General features: G+C 45.4%; 1 protein-coding gene across 2 annotated transcripts in view; it reads right to left on the reverse strand.

Annotated features, from left to right (window-relative positions):
* The window catches only part of VWA5B2 (von Willebrand factor A domain containing 5B2), a 92,361-nt gene that overhangs the window by 48,580 nt on the left and 21,083 nt on the right, over positions 1 to 22,698 (reverse strand). For both annotated transcript variants that reach the window (XM_069726959.1, XM_069726958.1), the window contains exons 7-8: positions 15,503 to 15,627; positions 13,725 to 13,898 (exon numbers count right to left, since the gene is read on the reverse strand). In XM_069726959.1, the coding sequence (XP_069583060.1) occupies positions 13,725 to 13,898; positions 15,503 to 15,627 (299 nt within the window). The remainder of the gene's footprint in view (positions 1 to 13,724; positions 13,899 to 15,502; positions 15,628 to 22,698) is intronic.

Genomic DNA, 22,698 nt, shown 5'->3' on the forward strand with positions numbered 1-22,698 from the left:
AAGGATGCGTCCTACCTCAGACATGGCTGCTTTGCTGCGTGTTCCCCCCTGCCAGTTGATGTATGCCACTGCCGTGGCATTGTTGGACTGAATACTGATGGGACGACCCGTCAGGAAAGGATGGAATTGAATAAGAGCCAACCTGATTGCCCGTATTTCCAGGATGTTGATGGGCAGGCGAGATTCCTGAAGAGATCAGCGGCCCTGAGCAGTGTGATGGTGGAGCACTGCTCCCCATCCCAGAAGACTGGCGTCTGTTGTCACAACTAGCCAATGTACTGTGAGAAAGGACCTCCCTTGATCCAGGGAGGACTTCAAAGTCCACCACCTGAGAGACTGACTCGCTGGGGAAGAAGGAAATGACGATGGAAAGATAAGGGGTTCCTGTCCCACAAAGCCAGGAGAGCATGTTGTAAGGGGCGGAGGTGTAGTTGAGCAAATGGGACTGCCTCCATAGCTGCTACCATCCTGCAGAGGACTCTCATACTGAAACGAAGACCGTGAGTATGAGGTTGGGAGAGCTGAGCTTCCCACTGTAAGACTGAGATTTTTTCTAGGGGAAGATGTACCAACCCCTGGGACGAGTCCAGTATCATTCCTAGAAAGGAAATCTCACTGAGCCGGTAGTGGGGAAGATTTTTTTGAAGTTTATCTTCCAACCCAGGCGAGAAAGTATCTATTGTGATGGTCACGGCCTCCTTGCAGGTGTGGAAAGAGGGGCCTTTCATGAGGATAACTTCGAGATACAGTAACACCACTACACCTCGAGTATGAAGGATGGCCACGGCGGCCGCCATGACCTTGGTGAATACCCTGGGAGCGATGGCAAGGCCGAAGGGCAGAGCAGCAAACTGGAACTGAACTGCGAAGCCAAGAAACCTTTGGTGAGGAGGGCGTGGCCTGAGAGTCCATGTGAGCGGACGTGCGGCTGTGAGCTCCCGCCGCTGTATATTGTAAAATCCTGCAGAGCCGCTGCTGTTTGGTCCCTGCGGGGGCTTACTGGCTGCGGGGAGACTTGGAGAGGCCGGCGGTGCTGTTCGGTAGCGCTGGAACCGACGAACATGACCAGGAGACGGCAGAAGGACGCGGGAGCCGGGGATGCAGGCGCAATCCAAGATGGCGCCGACTTGAGGGAAAAGGCAGACAAGGAGAACGCCGCATGCAGAAAGCGCATGGAGGTAGCGGCAAAGCTCCAGCAGTTTGCGAGAGCGGAGGCCGCAGAGGAGGGAGCCGGAGCTGATACCGAAGAGGAGGAGGAGGAGGAGGAGAGCCCAGCAGGAGAACATGAGGTACAACAGGGGAGAAAGGAGAGTAAAATGGCGGTGGCAGAAGGGGGACCCGAGGAAATGGCGCCAGAAGCTGAGCCTACCCTAAGAGACGTTTTTGCGCTAGTCTCTTCATGTAAACAATCTCTGACCATACAGATACAGGAGGTTAAGGGGGACACAGCCCAGATAAACGCAGCCATGCAGAAGATTGACAAATGTGTGGGGGAGGTAGAGGAGAGAGTGAGCACTGCAGAAGACCATATAGTGCAGCTGCAAAAAGCAGAGAAAAAGTTCACTCAAGCAATAGCTGAATTGGCTGCGAAAAATGAGGACCTTGAGAACAGGTCCAGAAGAAATAATATTCGCATAGTGGGCATCCCTGAAAAAGCTGAAGGGAGGAATCCAACGGAATATATTGAAAAATGGCTGTTAGAGACATTTGGAGATATGGCGCTAACAAAAGTGTTCGCGGTAGAAAGAGCGCATAGGGTCCCGCCGAAACCACCTGTCCCTGGAGCGAATCCCCGTACCATGCTCGCCAAAATTCTAAACTATAGAGACAGAGACATTATCCTGAGGAAGGCCAGAGACATGACGGATCTGACAGTTGAAGGTCAAAAGATTGCTATATACCCAGACTATTCTACTCTGGTGCAGAAACAACGGATGATGTTCACGGGTATCAAGAGACGGCTGAGGGAATTGGGTGTGCAGTATTCCATGATGTTCCCAGCAAGACTGAGGGTGGTGGCGTTTGATAAAATTCATTTTTTCCAGAAGCCGGAGGACGCTACCCAGTGGATCGATATTAATGCTAAAAAGCTTAAAGGAAAAGGAGACTGAAACTGTGGGAAGAGTCTGAAGTTGTTTACTTATCTGTCAGTTGGAAAAGAGTCATGTGATTGACAAGCCTAGGGGTTTGGGGGGGGAAGAAGGGAAAGGGATGGTGTAATGGCTGCTGGGAAAGGGGGAGGAAGGGTTTGCGACATATTTTAAGTTTATGCAGACTTCTTGTGTGTGCAAATAATTCTAAGTTAAAATGTTTTGAGAACGTTATTTTTCAAAATGTCTGAAATCCTGTTATGTACAGTGGTGGGAGGAGGGTTGGGAAGGTAATGCCAAACGGAGTGTTCGCTATGGGCGATGATGCCCCACTCTTGGAAAGAGGTGGAATGGTTAGATGTGAGGGGGGAAGGGTGGGAGGGGGAGTTGGGAGGGGGGGGGGGGGAGGGTAGTTAGACAGCCTGAGCTCAAAATTGATGATACTTATAGTGAAGATGAGCCAAGTGATGGGGACCCGTTTTAAGATTTTGTGCTGGAATGTGAGAGGCCTAGGGGAGAAATCTAGACGTGCTGCGTGTTTGCAATATGCAAGAGACCAAAGGGCCTCAATGATATGCTTGCTGGAGACGCATTTGGTAAGGGAAAAAGTGGATGTTTTGAATAGACGATGGATCCAGAGGGGATATCATTCTACCTTCTCCACGTATGCAAGAGGAGTCTCAATCTTGGTTCCAGCGGGAGTTCAGTATGAGGAGGTGAAGGTATATGTGGACGTGGAGGGACAGTATGTACTATTACGGTGTATACTGTATGGAGTGATGCTGTGTGTTGCCGCGATGTATATTCCGCCTCCCTACTCTAGCAGGAAGATTAGAGAAGTAATGGAGCGAGTGGAAAAATGGGGACCGACACCGTTAATAATTATCGGAGATCTAAATAACATCTGTGATGAATATTGGGATAAAAATAAAAATACTCAGAATAGGTCGGAGGGACACATAACAACATTTGGCACCTATATACAGGAGATAGGTTTGATTGATCTGTGGAGGGTTAGACATGTGGGGGAGAGAGGGTACTCATGTTATTCACCGGCACATGCCACACTCTCTAGGATTGATATGGCTCTGGGTAACAGGATTTTGGACACATTGGTTGGGGAGGTGAGATATCTGCCAAGGGCCTTGTCGGACCATAGTCCAATTGAAGTAGAGGTTAGATTGGAGGGGGCTCGCTCGCTAAGTGGGAGAGAATGGAAGATTCATCCTAATTGGTTACAGAGTATTGAGTTGGAAAGTATAGGACGGGAGGTGGCGGAATTCTTTCTCTTAAATGATGGAAGCGCCGACGCTCTTACAATTTGGGATGCAATGAAGGCGTACCTGAGGGGACTACTGTTTAGGGACATTAGTAGGTGTAAGCGGAGGACGAGAGAGGTAGAAAAAGCGGCAGTTGAGGAGTTGAAGGAAGCAGAGGATGGGATGGCCACACTGGGAACCCCTGAGGCAGAGAGAAGAATGAAAAACGCACAAAATCATTTGGAAAAAATTCTGCTAGGCAAAGCTGAGAGGAAACGAGATTTCCAAAGGGTATTGTTCTATCAGGAGGGAGAAACAGTGGGACATATGCTGTCGGTAGTGGCTGCTGCTCAGAGAGGTTCTTCATATATACACTCTTTGGATTCTGCTAGTGGAGGTAAAATAACGGAAACACCTGAAATTTTGAGAGCCTTTGCGGACTTCTATGCAGATTTGTATTCCTCTCGGATTGGTGAATCGGTCGAGGATGCACTGACTTTCTTGGAAGGTCTGGACTTGCCGAGACTGAGTGAGGCAGATAGGGAGAGCCTTGAGGCCCCTATCACTGAGGAGGAATTGAGTCGGGCATTGATGTCTATGGCCAATGGGAAGGCGCCTGGGGTCGATGGGTTACCCGCTGAGATCTATAAAGGGTTGGCAGAAGTGTTGATTCCTAGATTAAAAATGGTATTGGAGGAAGCTAGGTCTTGTGGGCGCTTGCCAGCCTCTATGAGAGAGGCCATAATAGTGGTCATTCCAAAGGAGGATAAGGAGTTGGGGAAACCGGAGTCGTACCGCCCAATTTCTTTACTAACAATTGATGTCAAGCTTCTGGCCAAGGTGTTGGCTCTCCGCCTCTCTAGTGTTATTGCGAGTCTGGTGCATTCGGACCAATCTGGCTTTATGCCGGATAGATCAACGGCGATCAATTTGCGGAGGTTATATGTAAATTTGCAGGTAGAGTCTGATAACTGTGGTCGAAGAGTGATTGTATCGCTAGATGCACACAAGGCGTTTGACAGCGTCGAATGGGGGTACCTCTGGCAGGTGCTGGAATGTATGGGGTTTGGCCCGCAGTTTGTGGCCTGGATACAGCTGTTGTACTCATTACCATCCGCCAGAATTAGAGTAAATGGGGAGCTATCTCGTCCTATAGGGCTGGCTAGGGGTACTAGGCAGGGATGCCCGCTGTCACCCCTCCTGTTCGCGTTGGCTGTAGAACCTCTTGCTGCTAAGATTCGGCAGTCGGATGGGGTCCCTGGGTTTAGGTATGGCAAAGTAGAGGAAAAAATAGCGTTATATGCGGATGATGTTTTGCTGTTCCTGGAGGATCCAGACAATTCACTAAGAGGGGCCGTTGAAATTGTTGAGAGATTTGGTACTGTGTCGGGACTAACAATTAATTGGGATAAGACGGTTCTTTTTAGAGTGGATGACGTAGGAGAGAATGTGAGTGAGGATGTTGGGGATGAGAGGCTGAAGGTGGTTTCCCAATTTAAATATCTTGGAATATGGATTTCGGTGCCGGTGGCGGAGTTTCTGCAAAGAAATTTGACTCCTGTTATGGGGGTACTCAAGGCAAAGGTAGACGCCTGGAATAAGCTACATCTATCGGTCGTCGGTAGGGTAAACCTTATTAAAATGGTCCTTATGCCCAAAATTCTTTATGTTCTGCATAACGCACCAATTTGGATCCCTCGGGGGAAGTTCAGGCAGATTAATGCCCTCTTTAGAAGTTTGATATGGGGTAGACAATATCCACGTATTAGCTTGGAGACGCTTCAACGACCCAAGGAAGATGGTGGTTTGGCTTTGCCCAACCCGGAAATATACTTCCTTGCGGCCCAGAGCCAGCATTTGAAGGGCTGGGCGCGAGGGGCGTCATCCAGTGCAGTACAACAGCTATTGGAAGAGGTGACGGACCGACGACCGATGGCCAGGTGTTTGGAGGATGGCTCATTGGGCGCGCTGGGGAAAATATACCCAACCCTGTTCCTGATTCGTAAATTATGGAATAGATTAAGGCAGATTCGTGGGGTTACAGGGTTGACTAAATTCACACCGATATGGTCTAACCACAACTTAAAGGATTTTGAGGCCCTGGGAGGATTGATGGAATGGCAGAATAAGGGAATTTGCTTTGTTCACCAGATAATCCAGGAGCAGGAGCTGAAGTCCTTTTCCCAATTGCAGGAAGAATTTGGTTTGCGATCCACAGGGGAATATCAGTATGCGCAGATGAGACATGCCTTTAGAGCTCAGAATAAGAAGGCTGATATCAGGGTTCAAGATGATATAGTGTTGGAGTATGTGTGTGGTGAGGGTACTACAAGGGGAGTTATTTCCACTCTGTATAAGGACCTTATGCACACATTTCTGCTAGATTTCCCTATAAAGGCGAGAGCTAAGTGGGAGAGAGAAGTGGGGCCGATGGAAAATGAAACCTGGGAATCGGTGATGGAGTGGGTTCCGCGACTATCCTTGAGTGAACCATATAGGCTCTCGCAGCTATACATTTTGCATAGGGTATATAAATCTCCGGAAGTGTTATACAAAGCGGGATTGCGTGCCAATTCTGAGTGTCCGAGGTGTGCGAGTGAGAAGGCAGGAATATATCACATGATGTGGACGTGTCCGAGACTGGCTGCCTTTTGGGTGGTGGTTTTGAGCCGAGTTGAAGCAGCGTATAAGTGCAGAGTTGTTAGAGACCCGATAGTATGTGTGCTGGGATATGTGGAAGAAATTGGAGTTGACAATACTTGGAAGATTGCAATTGCTAGGCTACTCTACATGGCCAGGAAAGTAATAGCACGAAACTGGATAAACGCGGAACCACCTGTGAGAAGGGAATTTCTCCAATATGTTCAACATGGTCTAAAATTGGAAAAGGGGGTGTACAGTAAAAGGGGGAAAATAGAACTCTTTAATAAAATATGGTCTCCTTGGCTTGATTTGGATTGAGGAGTATAGGCGTCGTGTTTCCTAAGACCTGGAAGAGGATAAATTACAAGAGGCAGATAATGCCTCGGTGGGGTGGAGATTGAGACTGAGCTGTCTTATGGGGGAGGGGGGTAGTTGGGGTAATGTTGGGGTTTATTAAAGTAAGAAAATGTGTATCTGATATAATGCAATGTAAATGGCATTCTGTTGTTCTCCTTTTTTTTTATATTGTTAATAAAAATCTATTTAAATTAAAAAAACCTTTGGTGAGAAGGTAAAATGGGAATATGGAGGTACGCGTCCTGGATGTCTATGGACGCCAGGAACTCGCCTTTCTCCATGGAGGCGATGACAGAACAAAGCGATTCCATCTGGAACCGTCGCACCCTGACAAACACCCTGAACCGGGATAATAACCCTGTCTTCTTTCAGAGAGTTTATGGCCTGGAAGAACTTGATGCCTTTGCCCTGGGAGGAGAAGACAGGAAGAAGCGATTTGATGGAGGAGAAAAAAAAAAAAAAATCTATCTTGTATCCGGAGGACACTAGGTCGCGGACCCATTCGTCGTGAACGACCAAGAGCCACGCGTCGCTGAAGGAAAGCAGACGGCCGCCTACTTTGAGGGTGTCCTCCGGATACCGCAGGGAGTCATTGTGTGGGAGACCTGCCCGGTCTGGACCCTCTGGACCGTGACTGCCTAGGCCTGCCTCTCCAAGAGGGAGAAGGTTTGTAAGAGGTTTGAGGACCGCTATCCATGCGTTGTGCCTGGCTAGGTCCGGAGGATGTGGAAGTATAGGACCAGTTTAACCCCTTTACCGCCAAGGGTGGTTTGCACGTCAATGACCAGGCCAATTTTTACAATTCTGACCACTGTCCCTTTATGAGGTTATAACTCCGAAACGCTTCAACGGATCCTGGTGATTCTGACATTGTTTTCTCGTGACATATTGTACTTCATGATAGTGGTAAAATTTCTTTGATAGTACCTGCGTTTATTTGTGAAAAAAACGGAAATTTGGCGAAAATTTTGAAAATTTCGCAATTTTCAAACTTTGAATTTTTATGCAATTAAATCACAGAGATATGTCACACAAAATACTTAATAAGTAACATTTCCCACGTCTCCTTTACATCAGCATAATTTTGGAACCAATTTTTTTTTTGTTAGGGAGTTATAAGGGTTAAAAGTTGACCAGCAATTTCTCATTTTTACAACACCATTTTTTTTTAGGGACCACGTCTCATTTGAAGTCATTTTGAGGGGTCTATATGATAGAAAATGCCCAAGTGTGACACCATTCTAAAAACTGCACCCCTCAAGGTGCTCAAAACCACATTCAAGAAGTTTATTAACCCTTCAGGTGTTTAATAGGAATTTTTGGAATGTTTAAATAAAAATGAACATTTAACTTTTTTACACAAAAAATTTACTTCATCTCCAATTTGTTTTATTTTACCAAGGGTAACAGGAGAAATTGGACCCAAAAAGTTGTTGTCCAATTTGTCCTGAGTACGCTGATACCCCATATGTGGCAGTAAACCACTGTTTGGGCGCATGGGAGAGCTCGGAAGGGAAGGAGCGCAGTTTGACTTTTCAATGCAAAATTGACAGAAATTGAGATGGGACTCCATGTTGCGTTTGGAGAGCCACTGATGTGCCTAAACATTGAAACCCCCCACAAGTGACACCATTTTGGAAAGTAGACCCCCTAAGGAACTTATCTAGAGGTGTGGTGAGCACTTTGACCCACCAAGGGCTTCACAGAAGTTTATAATGCAGAGCCATAAAAATAAAACAAAATTTTTTTCCCACAAAAATTATTTTTTAGCCCCCAGTTTTGTATTTTCCCTAGGGTAACAGGAGAAATTGGACCCCAAAAGTTGTTGTCCAATTTGTCCTGAGTACGCTGATACCCCATATGTGGGGGGGAACTACCGTTTGGGCGCATGGGAGGGCTCGGAAGGGAAGGAGCGCCATTTGGAATGCAGACTTAGATGGAATGGTCTGCAGGCGTCACATTGCGTTTGCAGAGCCCCTAATGTACCTAAACAGTAGAAACCCCCCACAAGTGACACCATTTTGGAAAGTAGACCCCCTAAGGAACTCATCTTGATGTGTTGTGAGAGCTTTGAACCCCCAAGTATTTCACTACAGTTTATAACGCAGAGCCATGCAAATAAAAAATATTTTTTTTTCCACAAAAATTATATTTTAGCCCCCAGTTTTGTATTTTTCCAAGGTTAGCAGGAGAAATTGGACCCTAAATGTTGTTGTCCAATTTGTCCTGAGTACGCTGATACCCGATATGTGGGGGGGAACCACCGTTTGGGCGCATGGGAGGGCTCGGAAGGGAAGGAGCATCATTTGGAATGCAGACTTAGATGGATTGGTCTGCAGGCGTCACATTGCGTTTGCAGAGCCCCTAATGTACCTAAACAGTAGAAACCCCCCACAAGTGACCCCATATTGGAAACTAGACCCCTCAATGAACTTATCTAGATGTGTTGTGAGAACTTTGAACCCCCAAGTGTTTCACTACAGTTTATAACGCAGAGCCGTGAAAATAAAAAATCTTTTTGTTTTCCCACAAAAATTATTTTTTAGCCCCCAGTTTTGTATTTTCCCAAGGGTAACAGGAGAAATTGGTCCACAAAAGTTGTTGTCCAATTTGTCCTGAGTACGCTGATACCCCATATGTTGGGGTAAACCCCTGTTTGGGCACACAGGAGAGCTCGGAAGGGAAGGAGCACTGTTTTACTTTTTCAACGCAGAATTGGCTGGAATTGAGATCGGATGCCATGTCGTGTTTGGAGAGCCCCTGATGTGCCGAAACAGTGGAAACCCCCCAATTATAACTGAAACCCTAATCTAAACACACCCCTAACCCTAATTCCAACCGTAACCCTAACCACACCTCTAACCCTGACACACCCCTAACCCTAATCCCAACCCTATTCCCAACTGTAAATGTAATCTAAACCCTAACCCTAACTTTAGCCCCAACCCTAACTGTAGCCCCAACCCTAACCCTAACCCTAGCCCTAACCCTAGCCCTAACCCTAGCCCTAACCCTAACCCTAACCCTAGCCCTAACCCTAGCCCTAACCCTAGCCCTAACCCTAGCCCTAGCCCTAGCCCTAATGGAAAAATGGAAATAAATACATTTTTTTTTAATTTTTCCCTAACTAAGGGGGTGATGAAGGGGGGTTTGATTTACTTTTATAGCGAGTTTTTTAGCGGATTTTTATGATTGGCAGCCGTCACACACTGAAAGACCCTTTTTATTGCAAAAAATATTTTTTGCAATACCACATTTTGAGAGCTATAATTTTTCCATATTTTGGTCCACAGAGTCATGTGAGGTCTTGTTTTTTTGCGGGACGAGTTGACGTTTTTATTGAAAACATTTTTGGGCACGTGACATTTTTTGATCGCTTTTTATTCCGATTTTTGTGAGGAAGAATGACCAAAAGCCAGCTATTCATGAATTTCTATTGGGGGAGGCGTTTATACCGTTCCGCGTTTGGTAAAATTGATAAATCAGTTTTATTCTTCGGGTCAGTACAATTACAGCGACACCTCATTTATATCATTTTTTTATGGTTTGGCGCTTTTATACGATAAAAACTATTTTACAGAAAAAATAATTATTTTTGCATCGCTTTATTCTCAGGACTATAACTTTTTTATTTTTTTGCTGATGATGCTGTATGGCGGCTCTTTTTTTGCGGGACAATATGACGCTTTCAGCGGTACCATGGTTATTTATATCTGTCCTTTTGATCGCGTGTTATTCCACTTTTTGTTCGGCGGTATGATAATAAAGCGTTGTTTTTTGCCTCGTTTTTTTTTTTTTTTTCTTACGGTGTTTACTGAAGGGGTTAACTAGTGGGACAGTTTTATAGGTCGGGTCGTTACGGACGCGGCGATACTAAATATGTGTACTTTTATTGGGTTTTTTTTTTTATTTAGATGAAGAAATGTATTTATGGGAATAATATATTTTTTTTTTTTTCATTATTTTGGAATATTTTTTTTAATTTTTTTTACACATTTGGAAAAATTTTTTTTTAACTTTTTTACTTTGTCCCAGGGGGGGACATCACAGATCAGTGATCTGACAGTTTGCACAGCACTCTGTCAGATCACTGATCTGACTTACAGTGCTGCATGCTTCACAGTGCCTGCTCTGAGCAGGCTCTGTGAAGCCACCTCCCTCCCTGCAGGACCCGGATCCGCGGCCATCTTGGATCCGGGGCTGGAGGGAGCAGGGAGGGAGGTGAGACTATGACGTACTATCCCGTCCAGGGTCAGATAAGCCCAGGGCACCTCGACGGGATAGTACGTCTAAGGTCACAGAGGGGTTAAGTTGAAGTGGGGGGGAAAAGAAAAAAAAAAAAAAAAAAATCGGGACTGGGCCTGTTGTTGCTGGTTCCGAAAGGGTCTCTGTTGTTCCCTCCAGTGGCATCGGAAATTAATTGGTCGTGCTTTTCGCCAAAAAGGCTTGATATGGAAGAGAAGGCAATGACTTTTATGGCCAGTCCCTGAGAAATAAGGATCTCTAGATAGTGATGGCGTTTGCTGCTGCTTGAGAAGCACAATTAGCAGCATCTAGGGACGCTGCAACTATGAAATCTCCCGCTCTGGCTATCTGAGTAGCGAGGTCTGCCATCTCAGGGGGAAGGTCGGTATCCAGCACTGCTGTGGACAAGGCCTCAGCCCAGTGGGTCATAGCCTTAGCCACCCACGTAGCAGCAAAGGATGGGAAGAGAGTGCGGCTGCTGAGGCTTCAAAGGCTGAACACGCCATATAGTCAATCTGACGATCGGTTGGATTTTTAATAGAGGCGCCCTCCGAATAGGATAAAATAGATTTAGTAGCCAGGCATGATACCAGAGGATCTACCAGAGGAGAATGAGACCAATCTTTTCTTAGATCCTGGGCAAAGGGATATTTTGATTCCATGGGCTTCTGCCCTGTGAATCGTCTATCGGGATGGACCCTGTGAGATTCAACAATTTCCTTAAATTCTGAATGAGTAGCGAATACCTTGTGAGCTCACTTGGTCCTCTTAAAGGACACGGCATGATCTGTTTTAGATAAAGGTTCCTCCTCAAGCTTCAAGGCCTTATTCACTGACTCAGAGTCGAGAGTCTCCTGATCGTGATGAAATTCCAAATCTAGGGACGTGTCAGAATTGTCCTCTCAAACAGGTGCTCTGCTAGCCCCAATGGAAGGGGAGCGAGAAATGGAGCTCTCAGAACCCGAATCCCGGTGATGGTCTGGGGACATAGCATGAGTCCTTTTTTCTGGAAGAGCGAGAGCCCCTTGACAAGGTACGACCCCTAGAGTACGAGGGGTTTTGAGGATCGGAAGAGTCGTCCATAAGAGTGCCCTGGTTAGAGGAGGGGTCTCGGAACGATTCTAACGCTTTTGCCAGGGAAGCCATAGACCGGGTAAGGGAGGTAGGCCCAACTCAGGGGGACCAGGCTCACTAGGTTCGGTATCAGTAACAGGTGGTTCCTGAACAGTCGCCAATTCACTAGCTGTGCATAATGCAGTATTATTACCCCTCTGGGTAGTGAGACCTTACAAGAGGTACATGCAGCGAAAAATACAGTGTGGGTTTTCCCAGATTTTTTGTGAGGCCTTGATTGAGACATAGTAACCTTGAGGAGAGCACTTACTAGCAGGGGAAGGGTTAAGCTATGTATCTGCAGCTTACCCAGGTCCTGTGTCTTGAGTCTCCAGGGATGGTCCGCAATGTATGTGAAGGCTGTATATCGTTGTGACCCCAGATCCAGAGATTAGGAAGGCTGGAAAAACGCTGCAGGATGGCCGCCAAGATCTGTGAGAGCACTTCTCATGGAACGAGAAGCGCTGGAAAAGGTGGGCGGCGGTAATTGCCGGTGGGCGTGGCCAAGGACTCTGGCCTGTATGAGCAGAAAAGCCGGGGGCTAAATGAAAAAAAAACTTGCGGTTGCGGCCTGTTGCCAGTAGCGGCGCCGCAACCGCCATTAGTGCCATCCTGAGGTAGCGGTCGTACATCAAAAATGAGCGTTGCGGACCACCCACGGACCCGGGCTTAGCCCTTTAGAGGTGCGGACCTTACATATCCCGGGGACCAGGACCCCCCAGCGCCTCTTCGCCCCGCAGTGTACTTACGGTAGATGCGGTGGGCCGGTGCTCAATCCACCGTCACCATAGATAGGGAGGGGGTGGAGAGCTTCTGCCGCCTTGCGTCATCTGCTATACCAGTGGTGATGCAGTGGGGGGCTGCACGGACGCCATACATATTAAGTCCGGCTATGCACCTGGCTCCAGGAGAGGTAGATGGAGGGCTACTCTATGTGGTCGCATGCTATGGAGGGGGGAGATAGAAATGCGAAGGAACCGTCGCCCGTATGGTGAGCTCAGGGCTGGCATCCAACGTTGCAGGAAAGGATACGGGAGGAACGCTCCACGTACTTGCCCGTTGATGGTTCGGGGGAGATCGGAACCTAGAAAGGATCCGTCGCCCCCATTCGCTCCGTTAAGGGAAAAAATAGAACAAAAAAAATAAAAAATTAAAATAAAAACGGTGGGGTCAGAAACAGACCCAAGTGCCTCCTACAGACACTAAGCAAGAACTGGTTCACTTAGAGCCAGCAGGAGGGTGTATACTGCAGGGGATGAGTTATTCTTTATGTGTTAACTTAGTGTCCTCCTAGTGGCAGCAGCATAACACCCATGGTCCTGTGTCCCCCAATGAGGCATAGGAGAAAATATTTTTTTCTATTATATATATTGACCTAGCAATGTGTAGGTTACATACATTTTGGGAGAAACGTTCCCCCTTAGACCACTTGGCAGAAGCCTCTCTCCCAGCCAAATTAGATCTCCTGCTTTGCACTGACAAGAGGCAAACACCCTGTAACACTTATCTAAGAATTTTCTGGTTTAGTTTATAGTGCTAAATTATTCGGCAAGGCTCGTTAAAAGTGTCGCTATTGACTTTTCGGATTGCTAAAACAAAATAGGTGGTGCTAGAGTTAGAGTCCTCTATCTCTCTGGAGAAGTTATTTTCATACATCAATCTCTAGTATTTCTCTAGATGACTGTACAAATCAAACCAAAGTGGTCACATTCACGGCCTGTGCAATTTACAATAATCAATACCAAGATTGGTATTTTTTTAAGCTTCATTTGCTTTTGGTAAAAAACACAAAATTATTAAAAATAGAAAACGATACTAAAAGAGGTCTGCAATATGGTACTCGATTTATCCAAAACATCAGCAGATAAAATGTAAACCAGTTCGCCAATTCCCATACACGATAGTATAGATTAAAGATCCACGTTTTTCATCATAAACATTGATGAAAGCTGAAATCTGAATATTACATTACATACATTGCTAATGCTTTAGTATACATGTGAAGAAATAGTCTCACCCGTATATCATGGCATGGCTGTTCCATCAGATGGACAATGAAAAGAACTTCACGGGTAATGGTGGGGAGATCAGAGCTGAGAGAACTGAGACCAGTAATATCCGGACAAAAGTTCAGCATCAGCACCGGATTGAGAAGAAGATCTTTGTGAAACCTCCTCCGTACAAAGTTCACCTAGTATCAGAAAGTCAGTTCCAAAAACAGAAGATAGTACCTCATCCAGCAGCACCAACAAAATACATTCTTTCTAGTTATGCCATGTCTCTATTCATGACTAGATGATAGCCCGATTCTAACGCATCGGGTATTCTAGAATATGTATGTAGTTTATTCATGAAGATTTTAGAATAATACATTGAATACACAGGATTTGGCCGGCCGCGACCAATTAGCGAAGCGTGGTACAACTCCCGTGCCAATTCGCGGCCGGACTGCGCCAGTCGCTGATTGTTCGCGGCCGGCCACGTAGTATATAGCACAGCCACGTAGTATATAACAGCCCGCGCAGTACATTGCACAGCCCGCGCACTACATTACACAGCCCGTGCAGTACATCGTAGTATATTGCCCAGCCCACGGGAAAGGCCTGTTGTGGATCCGAGGGGCCGATTTTTATTTTATTTTTTTTTTATTATTATTTTTAACATTAGACCTTTTTACTATTGATGCTGCATGAGCAGCATCAATAGTAAAAAGTTGGTCACACAGGGTTAATAATAAAGCAATATCTGCGTATAGGTATAAATCATACAGATAATCCCATTAACAATGTAACCATGATAAAGCATAAAGGGATAATTAAAACGTAACTTTTAATACTCCATAGTAACATAAAAAAACAAATCACCCAAGTGAAAAATAACACAAGTAATAAATTTATAGGGGTAGTTGTGGACTGCCCTTGTAAGGGCAGGAGCTTTGGGGATTGACTATTGATAGCCCCATAGGGATTGACATAGGGACCGTCATCCCTTCGTTTCCTGGATGTCTACCTAACAGGGGAATATCCGGTGCTCCGTTGCCCTCGTTGTGGAATTGGTGAGACTGTTCCTTATTTATACTTACAAGTAGCGGCAGGCATTATCTACAGTATATGCTATAACTGTTTTATTGGTCTTAAATGCGACTGAGCGTATGGGAATTGCTGTGGCTATACACAAAATACGGTTTCACAGCCTTTTCATACTCATTACCTCAGTAATATGGATTCCAGCGGCATTTTCGCAGTCGAGATCTTTTTAATCCTGTGAAGGGCTTACTAGTCTCTAGGGACCATTACACTATATGGTAGAGACTCGGCCCCAACTTGTGTTATTTTTCACTTGGGTGATTTGTTTTTTATGTTACTTTGGAGTATTAAAAGTTACGTTTTAATTATCCCTTTATGCTTTATTATGGTCACACACGGTTAATAGCAGCGTTAATGGAGTGCGTTACACCGCGGCATAACGCGGTACATTAGCGCTGCCATTAACCCTGTGTGAGCGCTGACTGGAGGGAAGTATGGAGCGAGCACTGACTGCGGGGAGGAAGGAGCGGCCATGTTGCCGCCGAACTGTGCCTGTCGCTGATTGGTCGCGTCAATGGTCGTGGGCGTTTTGCCACGACCAATCAGCGACTTGGATTTCCATGACACAGGCCGCGACCAATGAATATCCGTGACAGACAGACAGATGGAAGTGACCCTTAGACAATTATATAGTAGATAATCCATATTTTATTATTTGTATGCAGTGTTCTTTAAGTACATTATATTACTATTACTTCTTTGCACTCACTTGTCTTTCAGGATCACCAGATTTCTTCAGCCCCTTAATAAAATCTTTCCTCTCTTTTATATGTATCTCATACTGCTGGAACGTCTTGATTCCCCTTTCAAGACATAGATGAGGGAGATGTGGCTCTAAAAAAACAAGTACGGTATATTTATTTAATAAAGAAAAAGCTAACTTTTCATTAATTTATTGTGCTGCTTTGGTAGACTATTTTTAAAAAAGCAATGGCTATATAGCAGGGGTGCACAACTTTTTTTGGCATTGTCATAGCACTCCCATCTGGCATATTACAAGTATATGTCAGTTATAACTTATGGATTTGGATTCCTGTAAGTGCAACGTGCACCTTTTAACAATGGGGTTATTTAATCCCTAATCAGCACTCCAGAAAGGAGAAAACCATCCAGGCATGTGGTGCTCTGCATTATAGACTATCCATTTCACAACTCCCATAAAATACAAAGAAGGAAGACGTGTGCATAGCCTGACAACTCTAAACCTTTCTGCAATACCAAACGTGGCTGGAGGCCTTCATTCCCCTAACACATGGATAACCCAGAGATGGCTACATGATGCACAAGTAGTACTTGCCAGTCCTTTTTCCTGATCTGTATGCCACTTTTTTTTCACTTTTTTCTCTGTCCGGTAACAGTTTTTGTTGGACAGCCCCCAAATGCATAATCAACAGAGAGAATAATAAACTCCTGCACTGTATGCCAGCTCTTTTATTGGCACAAAGCTTTAAAATGATACCATAATTGTCACTCTGCGTTGTTATTTTTTTATGTTTATATGGTAATGTGCATAGCTGAGTGGATCAAGCTGACATGAGAAGTAGCAGCCAATAAATGTGACTCCTAGATGAATCAGGTCATTCTTTGTTGAATACAGGCAAGTACCTGCTGGTGTAACATGTACGTACAAAATGTAACCCACATAAAATACTACAACATAACTACCCACACTAAGATATTAAAAAGAAGACCGGAAGAAAAGGTGAATCATGTAAAAAATATTTATCTGCAGTATTTTGGGTGAGGCATCTATCCACCCTTACATGCTTAAGTCATCATGCACTGTATGCTTTATATAAAAGTGGTATAAATTACATAGATATAATACACACATTTACAAACACGCAGCTTTATAGCGAGATATAAAGATACAGCTCTGGCAAAAATTAAGAGACCACCACATCATAACCCTGCCATGGCTAGCCCAATCTCCATACCTGAACCCCATTGAAAACCTCTGTAATGTAATAAAGAGGATGATGGATAGTCACAAGCCATCACACAAAGAACTACTGTACTTAAATTTTTGCGACAGAAGCAGTGGGAAAGACTGGTGGAAAGCATGCCAAGACGCATGAAAGCTGTGATTAAAAATCATGGTTATTCCACAAAATATTGATTTGTGAACTCTTCCTGAGTTAAAACATTAGTATTGTGATTTCTAAATGATTATTAACTTGTTTTCTTTGCAATATTTGAGATCTGAAAGCACTGGGTTGTTTTTTTTTTTTTTTTTAATTTTGACCATTTTTTTTTTGTCAGAAAAAAAATTAAAAATGTATTGCTTGGAACTTCGGAGACGTGTTGTCAGAAGTTTATAGAATAAAAGAACAATTTACATTTTAATCAAAAATATATCTATAAAAAGAAAAAAATCAGACAAACTGACAATTTTGCAGTGGTCTCTTAATTTTTGCCAAAGCTGTATATACGAGCTGTACATGGAAGACTGGCAAGAGGAAAGACATTTTTTAAAGCAAGCCATAAAAAGTCCAGTTTGCAGTTGGTTAAAATCATGTAGCAGTCACAGCTCTGGTCAGATGAGATGCTCAGGTGCTAACAGAGTGACTTCAGCATGCTGGAATAATATATTTTAGTCCCCGCAGTTGCATTTCTTGCGGCAACACATGCAGGGATTAGCTGTTTGTTAGGCCGTGAGACATGCAGCCGCAGGGACTCAAATATATTATTCTAGCACGCTGAAGTCGCTCGGTTAACACACACAAGCATGCTTAGATAACACCTTTTCCAAGCACGTTCACTCATCACTACTAGTAATGGTCAGGTAAGTATCAGAAAGAGAGCAGAAAGGGAATGAGGAGTTGAGGAAATTGTCTTTTATTATATTTAAACCAATCTAAGCCTTTTAAACTTAGGTGGTTGTCCAGCAAAGAAAAAAAAGATGAACCCAAAGATGAAGCAGCACCTTTTACACACAGAAAGACCAGACACAGACAACGGCAGCCCTGGAACACTATGCAAACACGCTTTCTTCAGCGTTGCTCAAGGTGTGCAGAGCGGCAGTGGAGAAAATCTCTCTTAGCAGAAGACTTCATCCACTATAAGTTCATGCTCAAAACCTAAAACTCTGCCCTTCATCTGGCCAAACAATCCTACTTCACCACCCTCATCACCTCACTATCCAACAACCCAAAACGACTTTTTGAAACCTTAAACTCCCTCCTGAAACCTAAAGTACAGGCCCCCATCACCAATCTCAGCGGTGAGGATCTGGCCACTTATTTCCTAGAAAAAAAAAATCAACCACATCCATCAGGACATATTAGCCCAATCTCCTCAGTGCCTGGATCCCCTTCCCTGCCGCACCTCAAGCTCACTAGACATCTTTGAGCCTGTTTCAGAAGAAGTTTCCAAGCTCCTCGCTTCTGCTCGGCCTACAACTTGCAACAGTGACCCCATTCCTTCACATCTCCTGCAGTCTCTCTCACCAGTGGTCACCACTCACCTGACTATAATATTTAACCTCTCTCTTTCTTCAGGTATCTTTCCCTCCTCATTTAAACATGCCATCATAACCCCTTTACTTAGAAAGCCATCCCTGGACCAGAAATGCACTGCTAATTACAGACCTGTCTCTAACCTTTCCTTCATCTCTAAACTCCTGGAACGCCTGGTCCACTCCAATCTAATCTGCTATCTCTCGGATAACTCTTCTCGACCCCTTACAATCTGGTTTCCGCTCTTTACACTCCACTGAAACTGCCCTCACTAAAGTCTCTAATGAACTAATAACAGCTAAATCCAAAGGTCATTGCTCTCTGCTGATTCTCCTGGATCTCTCTGCAGCATTTGACACTGTGGATCACCAGCTCCTCCTAACTATGCTCCGCTGTATAGGCCTCAAGGACACAGCCCTCTTCTGGTTCTCCTCCTACCTCTCTGACCGCTCTTTCACTGTATCTTTTGCCGGCTCCTCTTACTCTCCTCGTCCCCTTACTATCGGGGTTCCGCAGGGCTCAGTCCTAGGCCCCTCCTTTTCTCTCTACACACTGCCCCTATTGGACAAACAATCAGCAGATTTGGGTTCCAGTACCATCTCTATGCTGACGACACCCAATTATACACTTCTTCCCCTGACATCACCCCTACCCTAATTCAAAATATCAAGGATTGTTTGTCTGTTGTCTCTAACATCATGTTCTCCCTCTATCTGAAACTAAATCTCTCCAAAACGGAACTACTTGTGTTTCTCCCTTCTACTAACCTCACTCTACCCAACATCGAAATTACCCTGGAGGGTTCAACCATAACTCCCAAGCAGCATGCCCACTGTCTTGGGGTCATATTCGACACCAAACTTTCCTATACTCCCTATATCTGATCACTCACTCGCTCCTGTCACCTGCATCTTAAAAAATCTCCAGAATCCGACGTTTTCTCACCTTTGAAACTGCTAAGACTCTTACTGTCGCTCTTATTCATTCTTGTCTGGACTACTGCAACTCTCTTCTGATCGGTCTCCCTCTTACCAAACTTTCTCCTCTCCAATCCATCTTGAATGCGGCAGCCAGGGTCATATTTCTGTCCAGCCGCTTCACCGATTCCTTCATCTTGTGCCAGTCATTACACTGGCTACCCATTCGCTACAGGGTCCAGTATAAACTCATCTCTCTCACCCACAAAGCTCTCCACAGTTCTGCACCGCCTTATATCTCCTCTCTCATCTCTGTCTATCGCCCTACGCGTGCCCTCCGTTCTACAAATGACCTAAGACTAACATCCCCCGTAATCCGAACCTCGCACCTCCGTCTCCAAGACTTCTCTCGTGCGGCGCCAGCTCTCTTGAATGCACTTCCCCAGATGATCAGACTGATACCTAGCCCCGACTTATTCAAGCGCGTTTTAAAAACCCATCTCTTCAAACAAGCCTACCACATCAACTACTCAGTAAACTAACTTTGCCCTGTGAGGGGGGCGATCTGCGGGGCAGGGGGGCAATCTGCGGGGCAGAGGGGCCATCGGGGTGATCACCGGGGGCAGGAGGGGGCTGGAAGGCGTGGGGAGGCAGCAGGGGGCTGAGATGCAGCAGCAGCTGAAATGGAGGCAGAGATGGAGCCGGCAGCAGCAGGGGGGGGGGCGGTGGGTGATCACCGGGGCAGGGAGAGGAGGTTGGGGGAGTGGAATTGGACTGCGGGGGGAGCACCTGATGCCAGTGGCGGCAGCAACAGTGGCGGTTGTGATCGCGGTCACTCTGTGATCACGGTCAGGTGGCGGCGGCAGCAAGCAGGCACATCGCCCTTCACTTCCAGGGAAGGGAAGAAGCTGAAGAGCGAGGCAGCCATTGTTTACTCCGCCCCTCCACATCTGATTGGAGAGATAGCGTCACATGGATGCTATCTCCAATCAGATCTGTGGGGGGGTGACAAAAAGGTCACAAGAAGCGATCGTAGCCATGGGGGGGGGGGGGGGGCAAAGCCACCCCCCTGGGCTCAAGTACAAGTCCCTCTGTACCTGCAGGTCGGGTGACATTTCAGTTAACCCGTTCACCCGACCTGCAGGAACGCGATCTCGCCATGATGCCACATAGGTCTCGCAGGTCGGATTGGCACTGACTTTCATGACGCCTACGTGGCGTCACAGGTCGGGAAGGATTAAAATTATCCCTGGGGTAAAAAAATCCATCTTGTGCTTCTTGTGTTATCAGTGTTAGAAATTTGCAGCTAATGAGATGATTATGCTTCCTGGTGGGACCGCAGGCCGAGTCTCATCTTTCTGCTCTATCCTGCTCGAAGCCAGAGAAACCAAGGAGAGATGCCCACAAGCCCGCTCTGAAGCAAAACAGTCTGTCTCTATGATGAGGAACATGATCGTGATTTGGGGCAGCCTGTGGTCAGGTCTTTCCTTGGTCTCTCTGGCCTATAGCAGGAAGATAAGACTGTGCCTACAGTTCCGCCCCGAAGCACGGGCATATCATTAATTGAAAACTTCTAACACTGATTACACAAGAAAAACAAGATAGATTTCTTAACCCCATGTATCATTTAATCAGTTTAACATTGCGAACCTGACAGTGTCTGTAGTTTACTAAGCAAAATCCTGCTCACAAGTTCGCTTTAAGGCTGTGCATCTGTTCAATAGAACAATACATGGCAAAATATAAATCAGTCACCCTGTCTATTTTGAGGTCAGCTAACAAAGTGAACTTCAAGGCTTAAGGTACCTTCACACTGAACAATTTAACAACGATATCGCTAGCGATCCGTGATGTTGCAGCGTCCTGGATAGCGATATCGTTGTGTTTGACACGCAGCAGCGATCTGGATCCTGCTGTGACATCGTTGGTCGGAGCAGAAAGGCCAGAACTTTATTTCGTCGCTGGATCTCCCGCAGACATCGCTGAATCGGCGTGTGTGACGCCGATTCAGCGATGTCTTCACTGGTAACCAGGGTAAACAGGGCCGCGTTTAGTAACCCAATGTTTACCCTGGTTACCAGTGTAAATGTAAAAAAAAAAACAAACACTACATACTTACATTCCGGTGTCTGTCCCCCGGCGCTCTGCTTCCCTGCACTGTCAGTGCTGGCCGGCCGTAAAGCACAGCGGTGACGGCACCGCTCTGCTTTACGGCCAGCCAGCGCTCACAGTCAGTGCAGGAAGCAGAGCGCTGGGGGACAGACACCGGAATGTAAGTATGTAGTGTTTTTTTTTTTTTTACATTTACACTGGTAACCAGGGTAAACATCGGGTTACTAAGCACGGCCCTGCGCTTAGTAACCCGATGTTTACCCTGGTTACCAGGGGACTTCGCATAGTTGGTCGCTGGAGAGCTGTCTGTGTGACAGCTCTCCAGCGACCACACAGCGACGCTGCAGCGATCGGCATCGTTGTCTAGATCGCTGCAGCGTCGCTAAATGTGACGGTACCTTTAGGGACCATTCTGAATTGGGTACACCATGTCACAGTGTGATGGCTTTTACACTTTTTTTTCGAAATAGTCTCAACTAAGTAACCTATATTATTTACATGTACTATCACTATTTATACTTACTGTAGGGTATTTTCGCATTTTGTTTTTATAGAAAATGGTGTCTGTTAAATAGCCACAGTATGAATGCGCACCTACACATTGCACATATACCAACATATGTTCCAGCTCATTTTTTTTTTCTTTGGTATTTTTTGTACTTTGCACATACAGGTGTGTGGCTCCCCCTTTTTCGGATTTGCATCTTGTCTTTATAGCTTTACACCACCAGGTGCAAAACAATCAGATCTTTGTCCTGTTTTGCCCTTATCTATTTTGAAATGTGATGACACAGTGAAGTGAATTACCTTGTCTTGGTGAGATGACAAACACTCTTGATCAAGAGAGTGTCAACTAAGTACCCTATGTTATTTACATGTACTATCACCATTTACTTATTGCAGGGCATTTGCTGATTTTGTTTTTATCCTAGGTTTTGTCAGCTTTATGTTAATAGATATACAAGTTCCAGTCACATAGCAGAGCAAAGTAGAAACATACCGAAAACAATTAGACAGTCAAATAACTATCTATTAACAATATGGTCGATTGAATAGCTTCGGTTAAGTGCTTATCCGAATAGCTATAGCGCTTCCCAAATAGCTGCATCAGCAACCGGGATAACTGGAGCGCTCCCGATAATCAGGTGTCCGATGCCGCAGCTGCATGTGTCGCAGCGGACATGTGCTGCATCCAAAGCACTACAGATTAATGACCGTGGGGACATAGCTTTAAAAGGTCCTTATATAACATTCGAACTGTGAATAAAAATAAAAGAATAATAGGGTAGGTTTAATATTGCAATTGGAGTCCTCTGTTTAAGGAACATTCAAAATATTATGATCAAACTGCTTGACACCAAGAAAGATTCCAGTGAAATTGAAATGTATTGGAGTGAATTTCATCAGCCATTACGTTA

The sequence above is a fragment of the Ranitomeya imitator genome, chromosome 5, assembly GCF_032444005.1.
Source record: "Ranitomeya imitator isolate aRanImi1 chromosome 5, aRanImi1.pri, whole genome shotgun sequence".
Lineage (NCBI taxonomy): Eukaryota > Metazoa > Chordata > Amphibia > Anura > Dendrobatidae > Ranitomeya > Ranitomeya imitator.